The following is a 14,918-nucleotide window of genomic DNA, read 5'->3' as shown; positions in this document are numbered from 1 at the left end:
AATGAAAATTACAGACATCCAGGTGATGCATTCATTGTCAAGATCGCATCACATCGTGAAACTCATCATTCATTATTATGACGTAAATTAACACGGGGTTATTGGATACTATACATCAAGCCCGCCAGTATCATAGTCCGACACAATAGTTTCAGACCACGCATTAGGACTGGGCGGCATCACAACGCCATTTCTAGCTGCTGAGGCAGCTGACCTAGCCAACAGGAGTCACAAAAACTCTCCGTCGTTCTGCAGTATAGCTTGTGAAACTAATCAACTAGCAACCCTTTGACTGACATAGACAGGCATAGAGACCGGTCTTCATGAACATTCATCCACTCGGACGAAAAAGCCAGTCACTTTCTGGAGTGGGGATCAGATAATTCGTGATATTGAATTCATTGGCGTTAGAATGTGAGCCATCGACAACGTGATTGGTATTACTGCTGCTACTGCCGCCACCTGTCCCGGTCAACCCGTTGACTGACATGGAGTTGTTCACTGGGTCGCCGATATCCAGGCTGAGGATATCTGTGGCTCGAGCAGCGGGAACACGAGGGACGTTGAAGAAGCCGAAGACGTCTAGGTATTCGAGCTCGTTGGGGGCTGGGTTTCTGACTGCCGCTGGTGATGCGGAGGGCTGGCTGCCAGCTGGAGAGGTGCGGGGTTGGCGGGAGATGAGGAAATCGAGGTCGAATGCGCAGCGGCGCATGTCTGCAAGGATCTTTACGGTGGATGGAGTGGCTCGTTCCGAATCGGAGACTCCGGATTGTTGGTATTCGCCGTATTCGTCGAGGACGCGCTGCAGGATTGAGCTGTAGCGCTCTGCCACTTTCCAGTGTTTGCCCATCTGGGCTAGGGTGTCGACGAAGAAGAGGATGTCGGGGCTGACGGTATGGGCTATTGTTGACCCGTGGACGAGGAGGAGCCGGGCGGATACCCAGAGAGTGAAGGCAAATGGGGGCCCTAGTTTGTCGAGCATGTTGTTGTCGACGACGAAGCGGGTCACAGAGAGGATGTTGTCCACTGCAAGCAGGCATCGCTGGCTTGCGCTGTATGAGGGGGTGAAGATTGGTGATCGCGTGGTGGGGTATGCTGCTGATGAATGGAGCCGGATAACCGCACTGTATGGGTGAATGTTAGGATCGAGTAGCTCGTGATGCGATTGCATGTAATCGATGGTAAGAATACTCACGTTTGGTAAGTGGCATGGAGTTGAACCCAGTCGCAATGGATCCCCTTGGTGAACTTGGATCCATTGAACAACCGGGAGGAGTTCTCGTAGGCATATTCGGCTGGAAGGCCGAATTCCCATGACGTTAACTCGCTGTCTAGCTTGCGGTATGTGGTCTGCCACTCCTCGACATCCGACAAAGCTCCTATATCGACAGGTCGCTTCAAGAAAGCATGGATCCGAGAGAGGATGCCTAATACTTCGACATAGAGTCCAAAGCTGCCAACATTTTCGGCACGAGTCACGTAGTCAGCACGATCACTTGAGCGTTGGAACCATCTTGTCTCCACAGGTTGATTTTTGAGAAAGTATTCGTCTTTACATGGTAGTTTCCGGTCAATGTCCTTATCATCTAGGGCGAAATCAAAGGCGGTTGCAATGGTAGAATATCGGTCCAGGAAATACACCATCCAGAAGAGCCTCCGTCTGCTCTCATCTTCGATCCAGGATTCGGGTTCCGGGAGCGTTACCGCCCTGAGGGTATAGATAGATGGATAGCTGGGAGCAATGAGTGAAGATTTAGACTCGACGGCTAGTCCAAGCTGCACCACCGATCGTGTAATCAGTGCGAGCAGTTTCCATCCAGGAGGGCCGTTGGAGGACCCCACCAAATCCAAGGCCAAGATTACCAAGGCCTGGAGAGCCTTGACTGATGAGTTCTCTAACCCATAGAGCAGAACTTTCTGTTTGGAGGAGTCATGGTATCGTTTGCGGTTTTGTTCGTTGAGCCGACTGTCGCTTGAGAAACGAAGAGTGGTTGCAACTATGGCATAGAGCACTGTTCTGTCCGCATCTTCGAGGGGAGACGGACCAAAGAATGTGTCGAGAGTTGTACGACGATGGAGAATGGGACACCAAGTATTGATATGTTCAAAGTAGAGGTCCACCAGCGCATACAGGAGATCGTACGGGGGTAGATCGAGCTCTGGATCTGCAAGTAATTGTTCCTGGTTGGCGTACAGGTTGACCGGAACCTTTAGCGATGATTCATTTCCCATATAATCGTTGGCTTGTGAGACGTTATTCGTCGACCGTGGCACCGAAACGGGCGCAGACATAGCACTCGCCAGGTGATTTTGTATGGTATTCTTGACCGATATGTCCGAAGGACTGGTGATGGATGGTTCAGAGTGACGCGGTTGGGGCACGATAGATGGTGGATCATGGAAATAGAATGCGTTATTGGGACTGGGGCCCTGAGCTGTCTCTGATGGAGAACTGTATGAGAAGGGTCCTTGGTGGGAGATATCATGGCTCCTAGTCGGCTGGCCCTGGATAATATGCGTCTCGATTAGGCGAGCCTGCGTCTGAATAACCTCTTCTAACCGATCTGCATGCCTAGTGAGTGAAAGCTTCAGATGGACCTGCCAGAGACTAGCGACGCACCTAGCCTTTGTTCCAACTCCTTCCCATAACCTGCCCGTAGTCCGGGCTTTTTCCGCTCTTTGTATTCGCATAATTGGCCATTGCGAGAGCACCACCCACAGCTAGGCTGCGCCCGATCTGTGCATGTTAGCTTGTACCCATATGGAGCAAGGATTGAAGATGAGGGGAAGCCACCGCATGGGCAGGGCATACCTACCGCACTTGACTTTCCTTTGCTTACATAGCTCGCATCTTAGTCGGTTAGTGAGATGTCCGATGAATGGCACCAGCCACAGCTCTCTCAGAATATAAGATCCAAGGATTGGAGTGTGGTAAAAGGGGATCTGTGCTTTCAATGGTTCAAAGCAGGATGGGACGGTACGTACGACACTGTGAGGGGTCGTTTACGTTTCAGCGCACGAGGGACGCTCGACCCGTTCTGCACAACACGATCATTCTCGCTATCGGCAGCAGACCAAGATTCATCCCCGCTGTGATCCCGATCCAGATCGCCAGTAAGTCGGGATGGTGGTGGAGTCTGTCGAACAGAGACAGCTGCAGCAGCGTTCGGCATGGTACTTTAGCGAGTCCGGGGTTTGTCGGGAGATAGACAGGTCCAGCCACAGCAGTTCGATCAGCAGCAACGAAGCATCCTGGTAGGAGGGGCGGAAATCGGTGATATTAGACCGAGTCGACTGCTAGCTTCAAGGATTGTGCGAAGCGAGCGAAAGCGACACAGAAGCAAAGGAGAAGAATAGGAAGGAATGAAAGAGACGAAGAGAGCGTTCGGGCTGGCATTGCCTGAGCCAAGAAAAGGCACGCGGACCCCCGCAAATGGAACCTCCACATCTATTCTGCCGTTGTGAAGAACTCTCCGGTCTGGGGAAACACTTTGCCCTGGGAATGACCTGAAATGTGGCGCCCCTTAGGGTCCGTTCACCCGCCCATCGTTTTCCCACCAAGACTTTCCCTTCATCCCTGTGATTTCTGTTGGCGGCGCAGGTTGGAGACCCTCTCGGGGTAGCATTGCCCCGAGGCATCACCAGCCGAGGGGAAAGTGTGCCGGATGCCCCTCGACGCCGAGTTGCTCGTATGCTTTCAAATATGCTCCAATTTCCCTGAAAAAAAAATTTATCGCTTTCTCTTTTCTTCTTCTTCTTTTGCTTCTCATCCTCTAAACTTTGTGATATTCTTCATACCTATCCGCTAAAGTACTGCCAATATGGGCTCTACCGGCCAATTTCCCCGCATCAAAGAGATCCGCACCTTCATCATTGATGGTGTGGGATCCGGAGGTGATTACCACAATGTATGCTCAGCAGTGCCTGAATTACCATTAGCAGACCGCTAATCTTCTTCAATTCAACAGGTCAAAGGAGGTCACTGGTTGATTGACAGCAACATCTCCACCCCTATGACTCGCTGGGCACAATACCGCGGCTCTCGCACATCATGGGGTATCAACGTCCTGGGCTCTTTCTGCGTCGAGATCGAAGCTACCGATGGGACCAAGGGATTTGCCACGGGATTCGGTGGACCTCCGGCTTGCTGGCTGGTTCACCAGCATTTTGAGCGCTTTTTGCTCGGTGCAGGTACGGGCCATCAATATAGTCTTCCATGGATGAGCCAGGCTAATATGTATCCCCTCCATAGACCCCAGAGATACCAATGACCTGTTCGAGAAGATGTACCGGGGATCGATGTTCTATGGCCGAAAAGGTCTCCCTGTTGCCGTCATCTCGGTGATTGACTTGGCTATCTGGGATCTTCTGGGCAAGATTCGCAATGAGCCTGTCTACAAGCTTATTGGCGGCGCTACTCGTTCGCGTCTGGACTTCTACTGCACTGGACCTCAGCCTGCTTCGGCAAAGGCCATGGGTTTCTCCGGAGCCAAGGTCGCTCTTCCCCATGGCCCTGACGAGGGCACAGAAGGACTGTTAAAGAACGTCGAGTACCTCCGCAAGCAGCGGGAATCAGTCGGTCCCAACTTCCCTCTGCGTGTCGACTGCTACATGTCCCTGAACGTTCCTTACACAATTGAGCTTGTCAAGCGTTGCGAGGCGGAAGGAATCAACATCGACTGGTGGGAGGAATGCTTGACCCCGGATGACTTTGACGGTCATGCACTTCTGAAGAGAGCCCACCCCACTGTCAAGTTCACCACCGGTGAGCACGAGTACTCCCGGTACGGTTTTCGGAAGCTCGTTGAGGGCCGCAACTTGGATATTCTGCAGCCCGACGTGATGTGGGTTGGTGGTATGACGGAGTTGCTTAAGGTCTCCGCCCTTGCCAGTGCCTACGACCTCCCAGTTGTTCCTCACGCATCTGGACCTTACTCCTACCACTTTGTGGTTTCGCAACCCAACTCACCCTTCCAGGAATACCTTGCCAACTCTGCAGATGGACACACTGTTGAGCCCGTCTTCGGAAACCTCTTCCTCAACGAACCCATCCCTACCAAAGGACACCTGGATGTTTCGATCCTGGACAAGCCGGGCTTCGGCCTCGAGCTGAACCCTGCTGCGCCTCTTATCCCAGCAGCCTCCATTCTAACTCCTGCGCCTCAGAAGGCTCTGGCAGCCCCAGCTGAGAGCCAGCAGGAATCTAACGGCACTGCTTAAGCAGGGTTTTTACGACATCTCTAGATTACGGCTTCTACAAGATGCTTGATGGCATATTTCCAACCTGTGACGAGATTAACATTTCCTATACATGTACACATGATTTACCTTTGTTTCAATTTTTTTTTTTTTTTTCGCAGAACAATAGATAGGGGCAATGGAACAATCCTCAACAAGACTTGCGAGCAATCCTCCAATGTGGGGTAAATGCCGAATGTGGGGGTGGTCTCGGGGTAACAATGCCACGAGAGGCCCGAGACCGACTCCACTTCTTTGAACGTAGATTTACTTCTTTGGTTATCTGAATCTCCCCGGCGGGGTTGATCAGAAATACCAGCACAAGACGAGCACTCAATCCAGGACTATAAGCTCGCATTATCCCTCTGTTCACTTCAATTCCCTTCAAAGAACCCCCTATCGACCATCACCAGAAGCAACCACCATCACAATGCCCCTCCCCCAAATCCTAGTCGGCAAAGTCGCCGCCATCACAGGTGGTTTAACCGGTATTGGCAGGGTAAGACACAGCAACAAAAACATAACTCACTTGAATTACCAGGCCAGCCTAACATTATCTTCTCTCTAGGCCATCGCACTCGAATACCTCCGCCACGGCGCCAAAGTAGCCGTAAACCACCTCGGCGGACCCAAAGAAGAGCCCCTCATCGAAGCAATGCGCAAAGACGTATCTGAAATTATCCGATCCAACAGCAACAGCGACAGCGAGCAGAGCAGCAGATTCATCCTGGTCGCAGGAGACGTAACACAGCCCGAGACAGGGCGGGATTTCGTGTCCAAAGCCGTGGAGGCCTTTGGCCGACTCGATGTGTTTGTGAGTAATGCGGGAGTGTGCAAGTTTGAGGAGTTTCTCGAGTACGTTGCCCCCCCCCCCCATCCCATTCAAAAATATATTTCCTTATCTCTACACCCTGAAAGAACCAATACTAAATACCATATGTTATCCAACGGTATAGAGTCGACCCCCCACTCCTCGGCCACACAATCAACACCAATCTAAGCGGCGCATTCTGGGCAACACAAGCAGCAGCACGACAAATGGCACTGGCTCAATCGCCACCGGGGGGTTCCATTATCGGGATTAGTTCTATCTCTGCGCTTGTTGGGGGTGGACAGCAGACGCATTATACGCCTACGAAGGCGGGCGTGCTTAGTCTTATGCAGTCGTGTGCGGTTGCGTTGGGCAAGTATGGCATCAGATGCAATGCGCTGTTGCCGGGGACGATCCGGACTCAGTTGAATGATGAGGATATGAGTGATCCGGTGAAGAGGTCGTATATGGAGGGGAGGATTCCGTTGGGAAGGTTGGGCCAGCCGCCGGATTTGGCGGGGCCGGCGGTGTTCTTGGCGAGTGAGGAGTTGAGTGGTTATGTGGTGAGTGTTTCCCCCTTTTGCTTGATGTCTGATGTTTGGGAAGGGTGTGCTAATGTGGATGGATAGACTGGAGCGCAGATACTGGTGGATGGGGGGGCTTTTGTGAATCTTCAGTAGGTAATTATATGTTTTGATGGTGATGATATCTTTATTGTGGGTATACTTGGTCATGGGCAACGGTGTACATACATACATGCATGCATACAAGCTTTCAATATATGATTTGAATAAGTTTTACTTAGAGTTCAATCCCATATGCCTTGACTGCAACACCACCCCATACACCCTCCTTCTGCTCCTGCGACAAGCCCCTCTTCTCCAAAATACCCTCCACCACACTCCTCCACCGTCTCCAGGCGACTGCACTGCCGCCTCCACCCACATTACACACAGGCCAGTCAGACCCAAACATGACTCTCTCCGGCCCGAACGCATCAAAAACCACATCCGTCCACAGCTGAACCTGGTCGACTAGAGAAGCAATATCCGGCTCCGAATCCGCCGTCAGCGGGGGAAGCTCCGAGAATCCACCGGAAAGCTTCATATACGCCGTCGGATGCTGTGCCATGGCAGTGATGAGGGAGCTCCATTCCAGGAAATCAGGATGCGTAGCGATCGAGTCGGGCGAGGTGTACGGCAGACGCAGGTTGGGCTTGCACAGGTGGTCTGTAGATGATCGTTAGCCTAGATGAAATACCAACCATGGACCCTATCCATAGAGGATAGCCAAACGTAATGGGAATAAACATACTTATAACAATCCTAACCCTATCCTTCTTCTCCCCCACCCCCCGATAAACCGTATTCATCATCTCCGCCGCCTCCCTCAACTGCCACATCCCACCCTGACGCGCATCCACCCCCAGATCAAACGCCAACTGCTGCCTTCCTAGCCACCTCAACCCCTCAATGAACTCGGGCTTTAGCATGACTCCGCTCGGCTTATCCTGAACGAGATACCGCACTCCGCAGACCTTCTTGAATACTTCCTCCGTGCGAGTCCGCTCCCTCACGAGGGAAATGTACTTCTCTAGCGCAGCAGGACCCCCGGGAACAGGCGCCCAGGGTACCATACCCAGACACAAATGGCGATCTACATCTTTGTGTCCTTCCCCTGGGATAGGCTCTCCGGTGAGGATCCGGGTGAGGAAGGAGACTTCGTCGAGGGCGTGGGACCAGCCACGGGTTGGGTCTGATTCTTCAATTGAGGAGATGCGGTCGGTCTCGAGGAAGATGAAGCCGCGGAGGTAGTGTGAGTTTGTTTTTGTTGGTGTTGTTGTTGTTTCTTCCGGGGATGTGGGAGTCGAGGTGGTTGCGAGGCGGTATTCGTCGATGGAGTGCTGGGATCCTAGTGGGCTGGACGGGGTGTACCAGGCCAGCGTGGGGAGATGGGATGCTGGGAAGAGGTGGATGTGGGAGTCGATGATTGGGGTTGGCATTTTCGTGGATGTTGTACTTTTGTCTTTTCTGTCTTTGTGGTCGTGTTCGTGTTGATGTGCTTGTGAGGGGTTGAGATGGTGATCTTCCCGGGAGTGCGGGGTTAAGTGTTTGTTGGGATACTTGAATAAAAAGAAATAAAGTGAGGACTACAGGATTGAAGAAGAGTCTTGTTGATTAGGTTACAAATTGAGCAGAGCAGTTATTGAAAGAGGGGAACTAAAACAAATGTGCAGCTCTGCTGGCCATCATGCAATTCCAAGTCAGCAGACGAGGGGATGATGATCGGGGATGCATTAGCCCGAGCGCAGGCAGTCCAGACTCCATCGCGACCAACCAATCCGCCTTCTCCTCTCTACTTCTCTCTCTCACTGGCCAGACCCTTGGCAAATGGTGAGGACCTTCGGCAGCTCCAGCAGCAGATTTATATACCGAAGGAACAGCTCTGAGTGTGTCCGACCTTCTGCTGGATAGTTTTTGTGTTCTGTTCAGTGTTCTCAGCTCCACGACTAAACCACAAATTGGGGCGGACCGTCACTCCTCGCCAATCACACTCCGCAACAAATACGATCTGACTTCAAATGCGGGGTTCTTTCAACTGATGCCTAGGTACTAGATCAGTGGCGGGGGTTGATATCCGGGATTCCGTTGAATTGGCTTCTCGTTTTTCTGGCACTTGGCAGATCATGTTCTCTGGATGCAAAAGGAAAAGAGGGGTTCGGTGGATGACGATGTGACTCGCCTTCAGCTTGTGCCTCGGTTACGGCTACTTGCGACCTTCATTGCTTCTTTTGAATCAACTATCGACACCATAATGTGAAGTGCCTTTCTTGGCCCGTCTCAGCGATGATCCATCAGGATGATCCCAGTTCATTTAGCGCGTCGACTGGGTTCCCCAGTGATAAAGAGATGCTGCGCCCTTGATCTGCAACTTCTGAGTCTCGCTCCTCGCACCCTTCATCGTCCCCCCTTCCTCTCCGTACAACACCGAAGATACCAGTATACTACGAAGATGACTATGTCTGCGGGTGATACCAATGGCAATGGCAGTACAGCTGTGCCGGAGATCCCTGCAAAGCAGAGGGCTGCCATCTATGACCAGCCCGGCACTGTCTCCACCAAAGTCGTAGAGATAGATGTGCCCGAGCCTGGTGTGGGTGAGGTCTTGATCAATCTGTATGTGTTACCTTTAGCCCCGATTGGCTGGACGGACACAGCTTATCCAGTCGAGTGCATCCATCGGACTAATGGCTATTGTAGAACCCATTCAGGCGTCTGCCATTCTGACCTTGGAGTAATGACCAACACCGTAAGTATACAGACGTACCTCTAGCTCAATCACCTCCTAACTCGTCCAGTGGAGTTCTCTACCCTATCCCACACAGCCAGGTCAAGTTGGTGGCCACGAAGGTGTCGGTAAGATCGTCAAGCTAGGCCCTGGAGCCGAGTCTTCGGGCCTGAAGGTCGGCGACAGGGTAGGCATCAAATGGGTGTCCGGCGTCTGCAAGAGCTGCGGTGCGTATGCAGTTCTCTCTTGGCCAGATAGTCCATACTGACAGTCAACGATCAGAACCATGCCATGCAGGCGCCGATGGCATCTGCTTCAACCAAAAGGTATCCGGATACTACACCCCCGGCACATTCCAGCAATACGCCCTAGGCCCCGCCAACTACGTGACACCGATCCCGGACGGCCTCGCATCCGACGAAGCCGCGCCGATGCTCTGCGCCGGCGTGACCGTCTACGCAGCCCTGAAGCGCAGCAACGCCCGACCAGGCCAATGGGTGGTGATCTCCGGCGCCGGCGGCGGCCTCGGCCATATAGCCGTGCAACTAGCCAGCAAAGGCATGGGACTGCGCGTGATCGGAATCGACCACGGCAGCAAAGAAGAACTCGTGAAGGCCTCCGGAGCTGAACACTTCGTCGACATCACCAAGTTCCCCTCGGACGACAAGGGCCAAGCCATCGCCTCGCACGTCAGATCCCTCGCCGGGGGTCTAGGCGCTCACGCCGTCATCGTCTGCACCGCAGCCAACGCAGCCTATGCCCAGGCCGTACCATTCCTGCGCTTCAACGGCACCCTCGTGTGCGTGGGAATCCCCGAGAACGACCCGCAACCGATTGCGACCGCGTTTCCTGGCAAGATGATCGCGCAGCATTATACGATTACCGGATCGGCGGTGGGGACGCAGCGAGATGCGATCGAGACGCTGGATTTCGCGGCGCGAGGGATCATCAAGGCCCATTTCCGGACGGAGAAGATGGATGCTTTGACGGGCGTGTTCGAGGAGATGAGTCAGGGGAAGTTGCAGGGTAGGGTTGTTCTCGATTTGTCTTAACGTGATGTCTGTGGTTGCTTTGTGTTGGTCTATCTTAGGAGTTAGCTGGAGGTCAATGGAAGTTCATTCAAATATACTTTTCAACAACCTGAGTGAAACGTGCACATGAAAGAAGACGAGAAAAGACCATTGCAGTAAGATAAAACAAACGATGGTCCCATGAACTAACAGACAGACACAAAGACAGGGAATGAAGAACCTCAAAGACACACACAGACCCACCAAACCACCATGCAAATGAAACAACAACAACAACAACCCTGAAAAAGAAAAGAACCCACGAACCAGTCCCCGTCCCCAAAACAGAACGAACACAAAGAAAGCAAGACAAAGAATTAGAAGAAAACAAAAAGAGATAAAATAAGAATGACCGACGCAGGACTCGAACCTGCAATCTCTTGATCCGTAGTCAAGCGCCTTACCATTGGGCCAGCCGGCCAATTGATGAATTAACCGGGGGATCTTTGCCTACATAAGTCAGCCTGGAAGTCAAACCGGCCTAAAAACACACACATACAAATGACACGGGGGTGGTGGTGGTGGTCGAGCGAATTTCCTAGTGATTCCTTTGCTTAAAGCCGCTTATTTCCGAGGGGATGTTCAGCCTGTCTTATCTGTCTGTCTGTCCGTCTGTCTGTTGGGCGGTGTGGTGTGGTCTGGGTATTTTGCTGTGATAGTAAACGGCATGGTATTTTTAGGTGGCATTGGAATGGTTTTATTTTTCTTTGTGCACTAATTGCGGGGAATTGGGTTGGTTTACTCGTCTTGCTTGTGATAAATAATAGAGGGGTTGGTTGGGGGTGTTACGGAGGATCTGCAGGGTAGTATTTATTGAAGTTTATCTTGTCTAGTAGTCAACTAGTCTTGTTGTAGGGATTAGTGCTGGACGGAGAGGTGGCATCACATTTAGGCTTGCTTGTGGTATACTGTGAAGGGGTAAAATATCCGGAATGTAGGAAGAGAATTGATTAGTGGAAAAGGACGGAAAAGTTTTCAGTATAGCTAGTAGCAATGCATGAGCTCATTCGTAGGAATTACAGACGACTCCGAAGGAAGGGATCAATTACTCGAACAGTCCCTCAATGCTGCATTTCGATGGTAGATAACTTCATAACTACGTACTGCTGCGCAATTCCTGTCCAACGACTCTTCCTGCTCAGTCCCGAGTCCACGGGCCTGCGTACCGAGCTGCTGGGAAGGAGGGTCTCAGTCAGACATGGGTATGTAGTAGGACATGTGAAACTTTCTCTGGGAGGAGCTTATTGGTCTAGCTACCAGACGTATAATATCGAGCGAGGTCGATAGACGTCATAAGCAGATTCTGAAAGGACCGCTTTGCGTCGGGGAATCCGACCCAGCGATTCAATGATACCAGAGAAAGTGTATATTTGGAATGGGTAGTTGGGTGCGAGGCTGTTGTCCCTTGCTTAATGGCCGGTTTGGGGTTGATAACCTTGGTCTTGGGGCGGCCGTTCGGAATTTGAACCGTTCCCTCGGGACCTGAAGCACGCAGTGGGTGGTATTAAGGTTGGCTGATCATGCCAGGACACATTCCTCTGGTACGAATGCAACCATGGGACTGTCTGGGTGCTGCTTTGGTGCTTGTGTCACATCCCGCTAACAAAGTTGGACAGGTACCGTGGTAGCCCGTGGCGGTGCTGTTCCCTTGCACAAGGGACAAAGCAGAAGCTAAGAGGCAAAAGGAAATGCTATCACGTCATGGGCAGAGTGCTGGTGCCAGACCAGCTGGATAGTAGGGCCACAGGAGAATTGGGTGTAGCTTATCTATCAGGTGAATCGAATTGAAACAGTCTCGCGCCTCGTAATGCAAACAGTGGTGTATAATGCGTATCAATGACAAAGCCGCCCCAACCAACCATGCAATAACAATAACCAAATCAACTGGCCCCTCCAAAGTAGGGGAATGAACCCTGAGATTCCTCACCGCGTGCGCTTGCTGTAGCCTCGACTTGTAGACGAAGACGGTCGCTTTTGACCAGCATTGGCAAGAGGTGATTCCGCAGCACGTATCAACGCATCGAGTCTCAGTATATAGGCCTTGGGAGCTCGATCCACTTCAATCCGGTGTAGAATAGCTTTCAACCTGCCCACGAATTGGTGGAGCGCCATAGCCGGTACATGCTCTAGGGCATCAAGAATAAAGTATTCACCAGTTTCGTCGGCCTTGCCAATGAGCTGGTGGAAGAGATTGCGTTGATCCTCGTCCTCTCCGTGGAATGTCACTCGGCCACGTTCGTTCCCCTCCAGCGCATCCTTATTACGGCCGCAGATATCCTCCAGCAATGTGACCAAAGTCTTCGCAGCCCCTTCCATACCGTGCGGTGCTCGAGCGATGATGTTTTCCCGGACGCGGTCAACGTTCTCTTGAATTTTTAGAATGACAGTCTCCACGTCCAAATCTCCAGCCTCATTTGAAGCTTGTCCTGTAAGGCAGTAGCGGTCGAAGTCTGCTAGTAGCTTCCGCAATCTCTGATGCACTTTGTCAAAGAAGATCACCGCGCAGGCCGCAATCGGCATCGCCTTGCATAGACTGGAATAGACTCCGTCGTCGTGCACGGCAAGCCGAAACATTGTGGCTTCAAAGTCTCCCTGTACAACACACTGCTCAGGGGTACGCGACTGTCCTGCATCATCAACAAGATCGAGACGGAACTCCTCAGGCAGAATCACCGGACTAAAGGCCGACAAAATGTCCCGGACCATGTCCTGTCGGCTCATTCCCCCCTCAGCTTCGGAGCGAACATATTGCCAACACAGCTGATCCGCAATGGTCTCCAGCTTGCCATCCAGCAGTTGTTCAACGCGACCAAAGTTCGGAAGACGTCCATCGCTCGACAGAAGAATGTCGGAGGGAGGAGGTTGAGGGACGAAGCAGCCATGAAGCTGATCAAGAAGCCACTTTTACTTCGTGTTAGGATACCGGAAGAGAAAGGAAAATTTTACTCAAGGTGGGGGCATGAGGATGCTCACGAAAATGTGCTGGCAGGCCACATTGGGCATGCCTGAGAAGGTCGAGCAGGTGCACGTATACCCCTCTGAACCGAGATGAACTCGGGGCTGCTCAATGAATTGGAAATCAAACCCTGTTCGCGTCGTACAGCAGCTGACTACCTTGAACTGACTCGTTAACCCAACGAGAGCCCTGGCTTCGGTGTCAGAGTCAAGCCTGGCGAGATCATAGGTGATCCCTGACTTTCCTCGTACGGACGAAGACGCAGCTGAATCCCCCTCAGCATGACTCTCGACACTTTCGCTTCTCAGGAGCTCGCTGCTGTCGCTATCGTCTGTGTGTGACTCTTTCTCGGGCTGGGAGCGTGTCGCTGGCATGTTGCCTGTTATTGAGAGGCCGTGAAATTGTTTGGTGGGAGCAGACATTGAGAGTTATATAGCAATGGATTTTACTGTGGCTGGTGTGTCCCCTGGCTTTTTGTATTTGCTGGCCTCCAACGGCGAGACCGGTCAGTTTATATAGAGTTTGTTCCGAACCAAGGAAGGAAGCGGGTACATTGTACCAGCAACTGCTCCAAGCTTGCCGCAATCGCCTCTGCCACAGCGACCAAAGGGACAATAGAAGCTTCCATATGAACTACTGTTGGTATTTTGACTAACCACTGAGCCTTGGGACCCGCCGTCAGTGCCCCCGACTTTGCCGCATAATGAGCAAATGAGCCATCGTTTGGATATACTCAAGCATACACGTTCCACAATGATCTGGAATTTCCAATCTGCGGTTAGTGTGTCCGGTTAACGCCCACCCACTGGGCACAGGAGATATGAGGATTCTGCGCCACAGATGTAGAGCTACTACAGCTGCGTGGGATGCTGGGAGAGAGATTTCGTGTAGCTATAGGATCAGAAGTAGCGGCAGGAGAACCATGAAATCACAGGATCCTCCCGGCTGAACCATATTAAGAGCCAAACGGCGATCATGCGCACTTGTGTGTACGAATCATAATGTGCAGCCGAGTTGGCACATCCAACCAGCCTGTAAACATAGTTAAATTGTGTCGAAGGAATACTGCACAGGCCCTTGACAACCTGCACCGTTGCAGCAGGTACTTGATCAGTTGGCACAGGCTCCAATGTCAGGCAGCAACCGCTAGGAAAAAGGGGACGCGGTCGAAGCACTGGCTTCGGATTGTATTGCCGCAAGCTGCGCAACTCCTCTTCACATCATGACAGCATATTGCTGTATCCAACGCAGGAATTCCTATGGTGGAAAATTATACTATCGATTATCCTTCCCTGTGATACGTATGCATCTTGTGGCACTGCATTTCTACGCCATCAAATGGCCGAAAGATAGGGATCTCCCTTCCTCAGCCTCGTAATCGAGTCAAAAGGGAGAACTTCTGGGCCGCGGGTTCCAATTTGTTCGTATCCGCCTTAGGCCGCAAGTAAGGGTACCGGATTTCGTGATGCGCCGCAATCTCTCTCGTCCCACATCTGCGGCATTAAGCAGCCTGATTAGACGTCCTCTCCATGTGGCACAAGCGGCGCTGCCTCAG

General features: G+C 52.0%; 6 protein-coding genes and 1 non-coding gene across 7 annotated transcripts; 3 read left to right on the top strand and 4 right to left on the bottom strand.

The window, feature by feature from the left end:
* Positions 1-296: 296 nt before the first annotated feature.
* BO79DRAFT_196532 (putative C6 transcription factor) lies at positions 297-3,316 on the bottom strand. The gene is made up of 5 exons (XM_025681211.1): positions 2,986-3,316; positions 2,817-2,851; positions 2,621-2,737; positions 1,196-2,564; positions 297-1,124 (listed from the first exon to the last, which is right to left on the bottom strand). Exons 1-5 carry the CDS (start codon positions 3,171-3,173, stop codon positions 332-334), a joined length of 2,502 nt encoding a protein of 833 aa, XP_025538687.1. The 5' UTR covers positions 3,174-3,316; the 3' UTR covers positions 297-331.
* Positions 3,317-3,787: 471 nt separating this feature from the next.
* On the top strand, positions 3,788-5,355 carry BO79DRAFT_267327 (L-rhamnonate dehydratase). The gene is made up of 3 exons (XM_025687038.1): positions 3,788-3,908; positions 3,969-4,191; positions 4,253-5,355. The coding sequence occupies exons 1-3, from the start codon at positions 3,822-3,824 to the stop codon at positions 5,218-5,220; spliced, it is 1,278 nt and encodes a 425-aa protein (XP_025538686.1). The 5' UTR covers positions 3,788-3,821; the 3' UTR covers positions 5,221-5,355.
* A 183-nt stretch (positions 5,356-5,538) lies between these two features.
* BO79DRAFT_22551 (SDR family NAD(P)-dependent oxidoreductase) lies at positions 5,539-6,790 on the top strand. Its single transcript, XM_025683735.1, has 4 exons — positions 5,539-5,737; positions 5,807-6,093; positions 6,195-6,612; positions 6,679-6,790. The coding sequence occupies exons 1-4, from the start codon at positions 5,669-5,671 to the stop codon at positions 6,727-6,729; spliced, it is 825 nt and encodes a 274-aa protein (XP_025538685.1). The 5' UTR covers positions 5,539-5,668; the 3' UTR covers positions 6,730-6,790.
* A 51-nt stretch (positions 6,791-6,841) lies between these two features.
* Positions 6,842-8,248, bottom strand: BO79DRAFT_174792 (uncharacterized protein). Its single transcript, XM_025679758.1, has 2 exons — positions 7,364-8,248; positions 6,842-7,278 (listed from the first exon to the last, which is right to left on the bottom strand). The coding sequence occupies exons 1-2, from the start codon at positions 8,049-8,051 to the stop codon at positions 6,851-6,853; spliced, it is 1,116 nt and encodes a 371-aa protein (XP_025538684.1). The 5' UTR covers positions 8,052-8,248; the 3' UTR covers positions 6,842-6,850.
* An 813-nt stretch (positions 8,249-9,061) lies between these two features.
* On the top strand, positions 9,062-10,389 carry BO79DRAFT_229336 (zinc-dependent alcohol dehydrogenase; the record flags this gene model as incomplete). The annotated part of the gene is made up of 4 exons (XM_025684035.1): positions 9,062-9,225; positions 9,310-9,358; positions 9,408-9,564; positions 9,620-10,389. 4 exons carry the CDS (start codon positions 9,062-9,064, stop codon positions 10,387-10,389), a joined length of 1,140 nt encoding a protein of 379 aa, XP_025538683.1.
* Positions 10,390-10,756: 367 nt separating this feature from the next.
* On the bottom strand, positions 10,757-10,828 carry BO79DRAFT_t152. Its single transcript has one exon. It is a non-coding gene; the product is annotated as a tRNA-Arg (tRNA).
* A 1,502-nt stretch (positions 10,829-12,330) lies between these two features.
* On the bottom strand, positions 12,331-13,737 carry BO79DRAFT_149965 (uncharacterized protein; the record flags this gene model as incomplete). The annotated part of the gene is made up of 2 exons (XM_025678607.1): positions 12,331-13,308; positions 13,381-13,737. 2 exons carry the CDS (start codon positions 13,735-13,737, stop codon positions 12,331-12,333), a joined length of 1,335 nt encoding a protein of 444 aa, XP_025538682.1.
* Positions 13,738-14,918: the final 1,181 nt, after the last annotated feature.

Source organism: Aspergillus costaricaensis, assembly GCF_003184835.1.
Source record: "Aspergillus costaricaensis CBS 115574 unplaced genomic scaffold BO79scaffold_19, whole genome shotgun sequence".
Taxonomy (NCBI): Eukaryota; Fungi; Ascomycota; class Eurotiomycetes; order Eurotiales; family Aspergillaceae; genus Aspergillus; species Aspergillus costaricensis.
Note: the sequence above shows the minus strand (reverse complement) of the source record. Positions and strands in the feature narration are given on the sequence as shown.

Excerpts from the sequence above, each read along its gene's own strand:
- BO79DRAFT_196532 (XM_025681211.1), bottom strand. The coding sequence starts at position 3,173 with ATGCCGAACGCTGCTGCAGCTGTCTCTGTTCGACAGACTCCACCACCA. Across the intron at positions 2,852-2,985 it reads AAACGACCCCTCACAGTGTC|ATGCGAGCTATGTAAGCAAA; the intron begins GTACGTACCGTC and ends TAACCGACTAAG. Across the intron at positions 1,125-1,195 it reads CTCCATGCCACTTACCAAAC|TGCGGTTATCCGGCTCCATT; the intron begins GTGAGTATTCTT and ends TCACCCATACAG.
- BO79DRAFT_267327 (XM_025687038.1), top strand. The coding sequence starts at position 3,822 with ATGGGCTCTACCGGCCAATTTCCCCGCATCAAAGAGATCCGCACCTTC. Across the intron at positions 3,909-3,968 it reads CCGGAGGTGATTACCACAAT|GTCAAAGGAGGTCACTGGTT; the intron begins GTATGCTCAGCA and ends TCAATTCAACAG. Across the intron at positions 4,192-4,252 it reads GCGCTTTTTGCTCGGTGCAG|ACCCCAGAGATACCAATGAC; the intron begins GTACGGGCCATC and ends TCCCCTCCATAG.
- BO79DRAFT_22551 (XM_025683735.1), top strand. The coding sequence starts at position 5,669 with ATGCCCCTCCCCCAAATCCTAGTCGGCAAAGTCGCCGCCATCACAGGT. Across the intron at positions 6,094-6,194 it reads AAGTTTGAGGAGTTTCTCGA|AGTCGACCCCCCACTCCTCG; the intron begins GTACGTTGCCCC and ends CCAACGGTATAG. Across the intron at positions 6,613-6,678 it reads AGGAGTTGAGTGGTTATGTG|ACTGGAGCGCAGATACTGGT; the intron begins GTGAGTGTTTCC and ends GTGGATGGATAG.
- BO79DRAFT_174792 (XM_025679758.1), bottom strand. The coding sequence starts at position 8,051 with ATGCCAACCCCAATCATCGACTCCCACATCCACCTCTTCCCAGCATCC. Across the intron at positions 7,279-7,363 it reads TAGGGTTAGGATTGTTATAA|ACCACCTGTGCAAGCCCAAC; the intron begins GTATGTTTATTC and ends GATCATCTACAG.